Source organism: Balaenoptera borealis, assembly GCF_965194805.1.
Source record: "Balaenoptera borealis genome assembly, chromosome: 2".
NCBI lineage: Eukaryota > Metazoa > Chordata > Mammalia > Artiodactyla > Balaenopteridae > Balaenoptera > Balaenoptera borealis.
This window is the reverse complement of record NC_138867.1, coordinates 126384395-126396666: the sequence shown is the minus strand read 5'-3', so window position 1 is coordinate 126396666 and position 12272 is coordinate 126384395. Positions and strand designations below refer to the sequence as shown.

At 36.3% G+C, this 12272-nt stretch overlaps 1 protein-coding gene and 1 long non-coding RNA gene across 10 annotated transcripts in view; one reads left to right on the top strand and one right to left on the bottom strand.

Annotated features, from left to right (window-relative positions):
• The window catches only part of LOC309624568, a 94988-nt gene that overhangs the window by 32207 nt on the left and 50509 nt on the right, over positions 1-12272 (bottom strand). The gene's annotated exons all lie outside the window — the stretch shown is intronic.
• The window catches only part of LOC309624563 (seminal plasma acrosin inhibitor A1-like), a 152025-nt gene that overhangs the window by 101893 nt on the left and 37860 nt on the right, over positions 1-12272 (top strand). For 2 of the 9 annotated variants that reach the window (XM_082382807.1, XM_082382809.1), the window contains exon 4: positions 9799-9863. The exons of the other annotated variants lie outside the window; for them this stretch is intronic. In XM_082382807.1, coding sequence (XP_082238933.1) covers positions 9857-9863 — 7 coding nt within the window. In that variant the 5' untranslated portion in view covers positions 9799-9856. The remainder of the gene's footprint in view (positions 1-9798; positions 9864-12272) is intronic. 9 annotated transcript variants of the gene reach the window in all.

Below are 12272 nucleotides of genomic sequence, written 5' to 3'. Positions count from 1 at the left end.
AATAAATGCTGGAGAGGGTGTGCACTGTTGGTGGGAATGTAAATTGATACAGCCACTATGGAGAACAGTATGGAGGTTCCTTAAAAAACTAAAAATAGAACTACCATACGACCCAGCAATCCCACTACTGGGCACATACCCTGAGAAAACCATAATTCAAAAGGAGTCATGTACCAAAATGTTCATTGCAGCTCTATTTACAATAGCCAGGACATGGAAGCAACCTAAGTGTCCATCATCAGATGAATGGATAAAGAAGATGTGGCACATATATACAATGGAATATTACTCAGCCATAAAAAGAAATGAAATGGAGGTATTTGTAATGAGGTGGATGGAGTTAGAGTCTGTCATACAGAGTGAAGTAAGTCAGAAAGAGAAAAACAAATACAGTATGCTAACACATATATACAGAATCTAAGGAAAAAAAAAAAAAAGGCCATGAAGAACCTAGTGGCAAGACGGGAATAAAGACACAGACCTACTAGAGAATGGACTTGAGGATATGGGGAGGGGGTGGGGTGAGATGTGACAGGGTAAGAGAGTGTCATGGACATATATACACTACCAAATGTAAAATAGATAACTAGTGGGAAGCAGCCGCATAGCACAGGGAGATCAGCTCGGTGCTTTGTGACCACCTAGAGGGGTGGGATGGGGAGGGTGGGAGGGAGGGAGATGCAAGAGGGAAGAGAAATGGGAACATATTGTATATGTATAAGTGATTAACTTTGTTATAAAGCAGAAGCTAACACACCATTGTAAGGCAATTATACTTCAATAAAGATGTTTAAAAAAAAAAAAAAGAAATGAAATGGAGGTATTTGTAATGAGGTGGATGGAGTTAGAGTCTGTCATACAGAGTGAAGTAAGTCAGAAAGAGAAAAACAAATACAGTATGCTAACACATGTATATGGAGTCTAAGGAAGAAAAAAAAAAGTCATGAAGAACTTAGTGGCAAGATGGGAATAAAGACACAGACCTACTAAAGAATGGACTTGAGGATATGGGGAGAGGGAGGGGTGAGATGTGACAGGGTGAGAGAGTGTCATGGACATATATACACTACCAAATGTAAAATAGATAGCTAGTGGGAAGCAGCCGCATAGCACAGGGAGATCAGCTCAGTGCTTTGTGACCACCTGGGGGGGTGGGATGGGGAGGGTGGGAGGGAGGCAGATGCAGGAGGGAGGAGATATGGGAACGTGTGTATATGTGTAGCTGATTCACTTTGTTATAAAGCAGAAACTAACACACCATTGTGAAGCAATTATACTTCAATAAAGATGTTTAAAAAAAAAAAAAAGATCTACAAATAACAAATGCTGGAGAGCGTATGGAGAAAAGGAAACCCTCCTACACTTTTAGTGGGAATGTAAGTTGGTTCAGCCACTATGGAAAACAGTATGGAGGTTCCTTAACAAACTAAAAATAGAGACTTCCCTGGTGGCACAGTGGTTAAGAATCTGCCTGCCAATGCAGGGGACATGGGTTTGATCCCTAGTCTGGGAAATTCCCACATGCTGCAGGGCAACTAAGCCCGTGCACCACAACTGCTGAGGCTGTGCTCTAGAGCCCACGAGCCACAACTACTGAGCACATGTGCCACAACTACTGAAGCCCGTGCGCCTATAGCCCGTGCTCCACAACAAAGAGAAGCCACTGCAACAAGAAGCCCACTCACCGCAACAAAAGAGTAGTCCCCACTAGCCACAACTAGAGAAAGCCCGCACGCAGCAACGAAGACCCAACGCAGCCAAAAATAAATAAAATTTTTTTAAAAAACTAAAAATAGAGTTACCATATGATCCAGCGGTCCCACTCCTGGGCATATATCTGGAGAAAACCATAATTTGAAAAGATACATGCACACTGATGTTCACTGCCGCACTATTTACGATAGCGAAGACATGGAAGCAACCTAAATGTCCATTGACAGATGAATGGATAAAGAAGATAGATATAGATATAGATATGTATAATGGAATATTACTCATAAAAAAGACTGAAATAATGCCATTTGCAGCAACATGGATGGACCTAGAGATTATCATACTATGTTAAGTAAGTCAGACAGAGAAAGACAAATATCATATGATATCACTTATATTGTGGAATCTATGTTACAAATATACTTATTTACAAAACAGGAACAGACAGACATAGAAAACAGACTTGTGGTTACCAACGGGAAAATGGTTATGGGTAGGGATAAATTAGGAGTTTGGGATTAGCAGACACAAACTACTGTATATAAAAAATAGATAAACAACAAGGTCCCACTGTGTAGCACAGGGAGCTATATTCAATATCTTATAATGACCTATAATGGAAAAGAATATGAAAAAGTAATATATATATAACTGAATCACTTTGCTATACACCAGAGACTGATGGAACATTGTAAATCAAGTATACCTCAATTTTTTAAAAAGTTTTTAATTAGAATGAGATTATGTGATATTTTAAGATTCGTTTGTGGATTTAGAGTGGAGTACTCGAATCAGCTTTTACCAGCACTTGAGAGTTGGTTATTAAATATTCAGAGATTTTGCAAGCTGATTTTTAAAGGTAGCTTGGATTTGGCCACTTGAGAGTATTTACACCACAAAAATTGGTAAATGCTACAAATCATGACTCCCACCCTCCCTCCCCCCAGAGAACCAGTTGATCAGCATACCACTGCATGTTCCCCAAGTATATAATGATCAAAGATAAGATAATTAAGCTTTTAAATTTTTGTATTCATTAATTTTAAACAAGTTTTTTAAAAATTTATAATTTATTATGTAAGTTAGAAAAGTCAAAATTGTATTTGCTTTAGCCATAATTTATATATGGCAAAGTAAGCCTTACTGGATTTTCTTTTTTTTATTTGTTTGCTTTGATAGAAGCTTTATTGACATATAATTCACAAACCATACAATTCATCCACTTAAAGTATATGATTCAGTGGGTTTTAGGATATTCATAGGGTTATGCAACCATCACCTCAATTTTAGACTATTTTCATCACCCTCCAAAAGAAACTGTACACATCAGTAGTCACTTGGGATTTCTCCCCAGCCCTAAGGAATCACTAATCTTTCTGTCTCTGTGGGGTTTGTCTGTTCTTGACATTTCATATAAATTAAATCATACATTATGTGATCTTTTGTGACTGGCTTCTGTCACTTAATATTATGTTTTCAAAGGTTATTCATATTGTAGCAAATATCAGCACTTTATTCCTTTTTATCACTCAGTAACACTCCCTTGTATGAAAATACCATATTTTGTTTATTTATGGGCAATTGGGTTGTTCCATTTTTTGGCTATTATGAATAATGATGTTATCAACATTTATGTACAGGTTTTCAGTAGGGGCATAAGTTTTCAATTCTCTTGGTTTTATACCTAGGAGTAGAATTGCTGGACCATATGGTAACTCTATGTTTAAAGTTTTTTGGTTTTTTTTTTTTTTTAAAAAAACACCTTTGTTGAGATATCTTTGACATATAAAATTGTATATATTTAAAATATAAAACTTTCTAACTTGCTGTATACACACATAGACACACACATACATCATGATATCACTACAATCAAGCTAAATAACATATCACCTCTACATAGCTACCATTTTGTGTGTATGTTGAAAAGATTTTAAGATCTAACCTCTTCAAAAATGTCAAGTGTATAATCATATATTGCTAACCATCCTCACCATGCTGTACATTAGATATCTATAACTTATTAATTTTGCATAGTGGAGTGGTAACTTTGTAACCTTTGATCAACATCACCTCATTTCTCCCTCCTCTAATTCCTGGCAACCACCATTATACTCTCTGTTCTATGAGTTTGGCTATTTTAGTTTCCACATATAAGTGAGATCATGCAGTATTTCTCTTTCTGTTTCTTGATTATTTCATTTAGCATAAAGTCCTCCAGCCCCACCCATGTTGTTGCAAATGGCAAGATTTCTTTCTTTTTTTAAGGCTAAATAATATTCCAGTGTGCGTGTGTGCATGTGTGTGTATCACATTTTCTTTATCCATTCATTTGTCATAACACATTTAGGTTTTTTCCCCATATCTTGGCTACTGTGAATAATGCTGCAAATGAACATGAGAGTGAAGATCTCATTGAGATAGTGATACCATTTCCTTTGGATATATACCCAGAAATGGGATTACTGGATCATATGGTAAATCTATTTTTAATTTTTTGAGGAAGTACCATATTGTTTTCCATAATGGCTGTACTAATTTTCATTCCTACCAGCAATGTGCCAGAGTTCCCTTTCCTCAACATCCTCACCAACAATTGCTATATTTTGTCTTTGATAATAGCCATCCTGATAGGTGTGAGGTCATATCTCATTGTGGTTTTAATTTGCATTTCCCTGATTATTATGTTGAGCACCTTTTCATATACCTCTTAGTCATTTGAATTTCTTCCTTTGAAAAGTGTCTATTTAAGTCATTTGCATGTTTTTTAATCAGGTTATTTGCATTTTTGGTATTGAATTGTATGAGTTCATCATATATTTTGGCTTTAACCTCCTGTCAATATGTGGTTTTTGCAAATATTTTTTTTTTCCCCATTCAGTAGATTGCCTTTTCACTTTGTTGATTGTTTACTTTGCTGTGCAGAAGCTTTTTAGTTTGATGTAATCCCACTGGTCTATTTTTGCTTTTGTTGCCTGTGCTTTTGGGGATACATTGAAAAATTTTTGCCAAGACCAACATCAAGAATGTTTTTCCCTATATTTGCTTATAGGGCTTTTATGATATCAGGTCTTATGTTTAAGTCTTTAATCCATTTTCATTTGATTTCTTTATGGTATGAGATAGGGACTCAATTTCATTCGTTTCATTTAGAGAAGACTCTTTTCCCCATTGTGTGTTCTTGGCATCCTTGTCAAAGATCAGTTGACCATAAATGCACAGGTTTATTTCTGGGTTCTCTATTGTGTTGCATCAGTCTGTATGTCTGTTTTTTTCCCAGCACCATACTGTTTTGATTACCATAACTTTGTAATATAGTTTGAAGTCAGGAAGTGTGATGCTTCCAGCTTTATTCTTCTTGCTCAAGATTGCTTTGGCTCTTCTTGCTTTATTACTGAATTATCTTCATGATTTCCTAAAATACCTGGCAAAGAACTCTGCAACTTTGTTTAGTGCCAACGATTATGAAGTGGCTCCTCCTGAGTACCATTGGAAAGCTGTGTGAGGCACTTATACTCACTCATGTTTGTATCTCTGTAAACACGTTTTGTTTCTTAGTCCTTCTATTGTACAAATGATGTACTTTGGAAATGTTAGTGTATAACAGAAGTGATGTTTGTTTTCTGTTTGATTTTAAACAGAAAATAAAAGGGGTTACAGCTCCTTTTTTCTTTTTTTTTTTCATTTCAAAGTTGCTACCAGTGTATTCAATGATGGACAACAGAGAGACGTACTGTAGGGTGTTTTATTGCTTAGTTGACAAAGCTGCTTTTGAATGCTGGTGGTTCTATTCCTTTGACACTGTGCACTTTTATAATATGTGTTAATGCTATATGACAAAATGCTCTGATTCCTAGTGCCAAAGGTTCAATTCAGTGTGTATAACTGAACACACTCATCCATTTGTGCTCCCCCGTTTTCTTTATGATGCTTACACTAAAGAGCCCATCCTTTGCAAGTCATCCATGTTGTTCCTTAGGCGTTTTATCTTTGCTCATATTGTCAAAGAATGGTGGCTTGTTTCATGGTTTTTGTATTTGTGTCTAATGCACGTTTTTAACATTATAGAAGCAATGCATTGTGTAGCTAGTTTTCTGGAAAAGTCAATCTTTTAGAAATTGTTTTTCAGATCTTCAATAAATTTTTTCTTTAAATTTCCGGAAAAAAAAGATTGCTTTGGCTCTTTAATGGTTCTATATGTCCATTTACATATAAAACATAAAGAGACAAGCTCAAACCAAAAGAATTTGTCAAAAGAATGAGTATGGAATTTAAAAGTCTGATGGAAACAGAGTTTTAAAGTTTGACATAAATATATTACTGGGCTCCTTATTAAATATTACTTAAGGCCACTAAGACCAAAATAAATATATACAATGCTGAGTCATCAGTGAAAGATTTGTATCAGAGATATTGACTTGAAAATATTAGGTGAATTTTCGGCAAAGATGGTTGCTCAGCTATTAATTTCCAGTAGCACCATTGTATGCTAGTGGTGGTATGAAATATTAACTCATAGAACAAATAAAGCTAGTGTAGTATCTTCCAGTATAACTTGACTTGTACTTGTGCAATTTACACATGATGTACATGTGAAGGAAGGTGTTTGTTTCTTTGTTTTTGGTCTTCACTGGCAACAAATAAAACTAATTCTGACCTACACAAAATTCTGAAAGATTACATTGTCAATAGATATGGTCTTAAACTAAAGTTTTGCATAGTTGTATTTTCTGATACTGAACCTCTAATGACAAGAAAACGTGCTTAATGATTCTCTAGATTAAAGAAGTTGCACTAGAATATAAATCACTTCTTCCTTCATGGAGAATGTATCACTATGAAAAATGCTTTTAGTAGTTGAACTAAATACAGTTCTTAATGACATAGTAGAAATTGTGAATTATATATGTCTAATGCATTACCTCTTGGATATTATTGTCTTTTTTATGTGATAATATGGTTGTGGATCTTAACAATGGTTGTGCTCTATGGTTATCAGAAAGAAATGATCTGTTGAATATTTCAACTATAGAAAAAACTCACACTGTTTCTGCAAGATTTGAAACCAGTTTGATCTCAAATTTTAAAGATATGAATTAGCCAGACTTATTTGTCTGATATGTTCAGTATTTTTAGTGATTTTAATATATTCATTCAAAGAAGGAATGTAAGGTGTTTTTCGTGAACAAAGGTCAAGAACAAAAGTTAGATGTTTGGATGAACAGAGTATCTACAAACTGTTATGTCATATATGATTTAACAATTATCAATAGTTGGTGATAATTTTGATATTGAATGTCTGTGAAAAGTTAGCACCAAAATCTTACATATTTGTATCTAATTTTAAAATTTAAATTAATTAATTAATTAATTTGGTTGCACCGGGTCCTAGTTGCAGCGGGTGGGCTCCTCAGTTGCAGCTTGCTGACTTCTTACTTGCGGCACGTGGGCTCCTTAGTTGCGGCACATGGGCTTCTTAGTTGCGGCATGCACGTGGGATCTAGTTCCCTGGTCAGGGATTGAACCCAGGCCCCCTGCATTGGGAGCGCGGAGTCTTAACCACTGCACCACCAGGGAAGTACCTCAATTTTATTTTCTGTCAAAAGAACGTTCATGCATAGGAAATTTATGGATCCAGATCTATTTGTTTCATCAAATATAAGTTCAAGTTAACTGTAATTTTACACAACACATTTTGGAACTGGCTACTGATGAAAGGATTAAAGGTCAATTTTGAAAATACATCACTTTCTTCATTTCCTATGGAAGTTAAGACTGAATATCCTGAGCTGGCTGAAAGTGCTTTAAAATAGCTTCTAAAAAATTCATGTAAATATTGTCTGTGAGATTGGTTTTTATTTAAATAAAACAACAGAGTTTTAAACATACATTATCCTCTGAGGCAGCATTATCCTCTGGAGATAAGATTAGATGAGCTAACAAGCAAGGAGCATATTAAAACCTTTAATAGCTACAAGAACACTGTTCTTTCAAAACAATCATGTAAGTGTTTCTTACTGGGAATTGCTATTTTGCTCAATTGTACTGTAACCGCAAAAAACCATACATTGTGAACAAAATAGCAATTAACTGTATTAATCACTTATATGCCCAATTTCAGTAAGTAAGTACAGTTCTCTAATTTTTTTCTCTTTTTTATGTTGTATTTGTACTTACTGAATTTATTAAAATTAATTTTATATGTGAATTTAATAATGTTGGCTTTGTTGTTTTGAGGATTTTTTATCATTCCATTTTCTAGTAATGCATTTTATATTTTGTAAAATTATTGGTCTTGGAAGGGTTGAACATTTAAAAAATTGGTCCTTAGACAAAAGTGGTTAAGGAATTTCACTAGAGGGTTTGGTGACTATGTGGCTATAGGTGGAGTCATTTGGGAGATAAAGGAAGAGTAACATTTTTGAGCCTCATAACTGAGAAAATAAAGCTCCTTGGACTGAAACAGGGGCAGCTGGAAGAGGAGCTGACTTGTGGAGAGAGACATTTGGTTGAATTTGGACCTTTAGATTGTAAGATGATGATAGAAAATTCAGATACAAGGGTCTAGCAGGAGATTGGAGAGATGAGACTGAAGCTCACATCATGGAAAAGATAAGCACAAGGAATCATTTGCACAGATGTTGTAGTTGAGTCATGGAAATGGCAAGACATTCAAAAGAATGAATGTCCTATGAGAACTGAACATGCAGATTTTATCACACAGTGACTTTCAATAAAATTGGTTTACACTTTCCACAAATATTATTATTCCCCCAACTGATTTAAAGTTTCCTAATGTTGTACAGGAGAAAAGAACCAAGTGTGGTGATGATGATGATGATAATGATAATAATATAATGATATAATTATAAAACAATGATGATAAATCCTTATGTTCCAAGCACAGTTTTTGTTTTGTTTTGTTTTTTAACATCTTTATTGGAGTATAATTGCTTTACAATGGTGTGTTAGTTTCTGCTTTATAACAAAGTAAATCAGCTATACATATATCCCCACATCTCCTCCCTCTTGCATCTCCCTCCCACCCTCCCTATCCCACCCCTCTAGGTGGTCACAAAGCACCAAGCTGATCTCCCTGTCCAAGAACAGTTTTTATCACGTAAGAAAGTTAAGGTGCAGAGGAGAGAGGCTAACTAACTTGCTGAAGTTCACTTAAGTAACATGAGATCGAGTTGAGGTTTGAATTCAGGTAGTTTGGTTTCAGAGCTTGTATTCTTAGCCATTTACCACTAAGGACTAATGATGCTGAGGTGAGCCTTGTTCAGACTCATTAACACTTAGCCAGGCAATGTCTTGGGAGCATATGTGTCTCCCAGGAAAAACACAAAACCGTTGGGAAAAAAAAAAAAAAAACCACTTCTCTTTCCCAAAGTCTCCTCTGAGGGGTATACATCAATGCCTCTCAACCTGAGATGCATTGAAATCCCACTGGGGATCTTGATAAATTGTAGAATTTGACCCAGCACGGCTGCAGTGAAATCTGCAATTCTGCATTTTTAACAAGCTCCCAGTACTGTTCCTGACCATGCTCTGAGGAGAAAGGGTCTGGAAAGTCAGGAGGCAGATGAAGAAGTGAGAAATCCGCCATAGTGTTTTCAGATAAATTATGTTCAGGAGTTGCTTCTAGAGGAGCAGGCTGTAGCTCAAAGTATTAAAGGAATACCCTTTTAACAGCTTCTCATCTCATTTAGAATAAGACCTAGACTTCTATCCGTGGCTTTACGGCCTATCTACATGACGTCGTTGTATCTCCCAGATCTCTGTGATCTCAACATCTGGTCTTGACTTCTCCTAGCCCCTCTAGCAATCTCTCTGCTTATAGCAGGCAGTATCCACTCCTGACCTTGCTATCCGTGTGTTTTGTTTATTTGTTTGTTATCGTTTTTCTCCCAGCACTATGCTCTTACCAAGGTCATCTGAATGTGAACTCCTTGAGAATACAGGCCTTATCTGCCCAGTGCCTAGAACAGTGTCTGACACAGCATAGGCACCCAATAAATGTTCGTTAAACCAATAGGTTTTATTTGCCTGTGCTCTATAAAAAATTTTCTTACTGTTTTATAGAGAATAAATAGATCTGGAGATCAGAAAACAGAAATGGCAGATCAAACCTAAAAAGTTGATGCTAAGTGAGTATTAACTAATTTATTTTAAATATCTGAAAAGTAAGCAGGAAACTTGGCTCCCATTTGAGGAATGCTTTTATAATTTTGAAAACAAAATTTTATTTTGATACATTATTTGTCCATTAATGCATCTAGGCTCTCTTTTTCTAGTCCCTTTTGGGTTTGTAGACAACATAAGGTTGTGGTTAGGAGCAGGATAATTGAGTTTAAATTTCAGTCCTTTATAAACTACAAGATTGCATAGTTTACCTTGTCTAAGTTTAGTTTCCTCATCTGTAAAATGGGGGTGACAATGGTAGCAGGCTTATAGGACTGTGGAGAGGATTAATTGAGATAAAGCAAATAAAACACAGCACTTGGCATGGTGCATGTGCTCACTGAACATGGGCTAATTATTGTCAGAACTCTACCTCTGCTTGTAAGGCTGGGCCAAGATGTCAAACTGCCCCTCCCTTTACTGGAACGCCTGTGTTCTCATCTAAAACTTCAGATGGTTATTTCCATTCTCAGCTTACACTTCATATGAGCTTAGTTACCGTGTGTGTGTTCCTATCTGTCTCCCAGTCAGCCCAGCATTTTCACACAACAGAGAAGATGCTTGTTAAGCCAGGGGTTTCTAACTATGCCTGTTTATTTTCCTACTAAAGTAGAATAATTGTGGGCTCTCTTTTTTTTGAGGAGGGGAAAATAAAAGATAGAATTTTCCTGGTTCTCTCTTTTTTATTCTGTGGTAGGACAAGTTATACCTCCCACCCCCTTTTTGAGGAGAAGATTCTGCTTTTGTTATTTTTGGTGAGGCAGAGATGGAAAGGTGAAATAATGAAATAGTGTTCAACTATACAAGATGATAATTAACAAGAGAAGGTCTGTATTTTAAGAGACTCTTTATTTTGAGGGACCTGAGAGACCTGAAACTTTATCACCCCAGCTCCAAAGAGAGCCACCCAGCTGGATCCTACTGGCCTGGGGTGCTGGGGACAGGAGGCAGGAAGACATAAGAGGATGAGGGTCTCCCCTGCTAGCAGAGGTGGACTGTATATATGCTGGAAAGGTGATGGAGAAAGTAGACTTGTGCACACCTTTCTGGACCTGTCTGGTTCAACTCATCAGATTAAGTTAGAAGAATGAGGCTGGCATCTAGTGGCAACAACAGGTACTAGCACAGAGCACACATGGCAAAGGAGAGAGGAGTTCTTTACTTTTCATTTCCCCAGCCTCAAGTAAAATAATGACTTCATCTCCCTGTATTAATCAAGATCTTTCAGCTACAAGTGACAGATTATAGACCAGATCAAGCAAAAAAAGAAAAGGAAATTTATTGAACGATGTAATGTGAACAATGGGATGGAGTGAGAATTAGGTATACTGCAATTGGGGGTTAGACGATGAGCACTCTCTCCCTTTCTCTCACAAACATGCTTGTTCCCCAAAGCACTTGGCTCTTCTTCTCTCCTTCTGTTAGCATGTGGACCTTTTTCTCTTCTACTGAAGGTGGGCTTCATTTATGAATATGAGGTAGAAATTCTCAAACAACTGTGTGCATGTGTGGAGGGGATATTTTCTCTTTTGTTCATGTCTTTAAGTGAGATTAGTGGGGCAGGGTCTGACCTTGCAGATAAGCCTGCAATTTGGGATAAACTGAATTCAGGGGAGTGTTCATAAGCACGTTTGATAACAGACCTCAGCCCCAAGCAAACTGAAAGCTGACTTGAAACAATCAGTACCCAGAGATGAATATCTACCACCTTTTTCAGTATGGTGTTTATTTCTAATAAATGTGATACTCAGTTCTCCATTAGTCTTCGTTTCCAATTTTGTTCCAAATTTGGGTGCAGCATGGAATTGTGTTATTTATTTATTATACACCCTCAAATTCCAAAAGAAATAATTTTCAGAATTAAGTAGTGAAAAGAATAAGCAAGTATATAGTACTCTGTTACCCATTAATCACATTTTCCGTATTTATCAAATTTAATATGAGGACCGAATTCCCTAAAGAAAAGAGAAGAAAAAAGAGATTAGTATCATAAGGAAAGGGGGCCTTGCTTCACATCCTTTCTCTTCCAAATGAAGTCCTGAGAAAAGGAGCTGCTTCTACAATTCCCTTTACCTCCATCTCTTTTCATGGCCACCACAGTTGGCACATTCCCCACCATGTCTTGATTATTCAAAAATTGCTCTGTGAAGTTTTTCAGTAGAGAGTCTTTCATTCCCCAACCCATTCCCATTTTAATACCTTTCCATTCAGTGTAGCAATGTCAAATTTTTCTACCAAGAAGTAAAAGATAACCATAGCAATAATGCTATGCATAATAATTCACATAATTCACACTCTTTACTCAAATTTTCACTAGGTTTACACTGCCCATAGACTACAGCCTATTCCCCTTACTTTAGGATTTATGTTTCCCA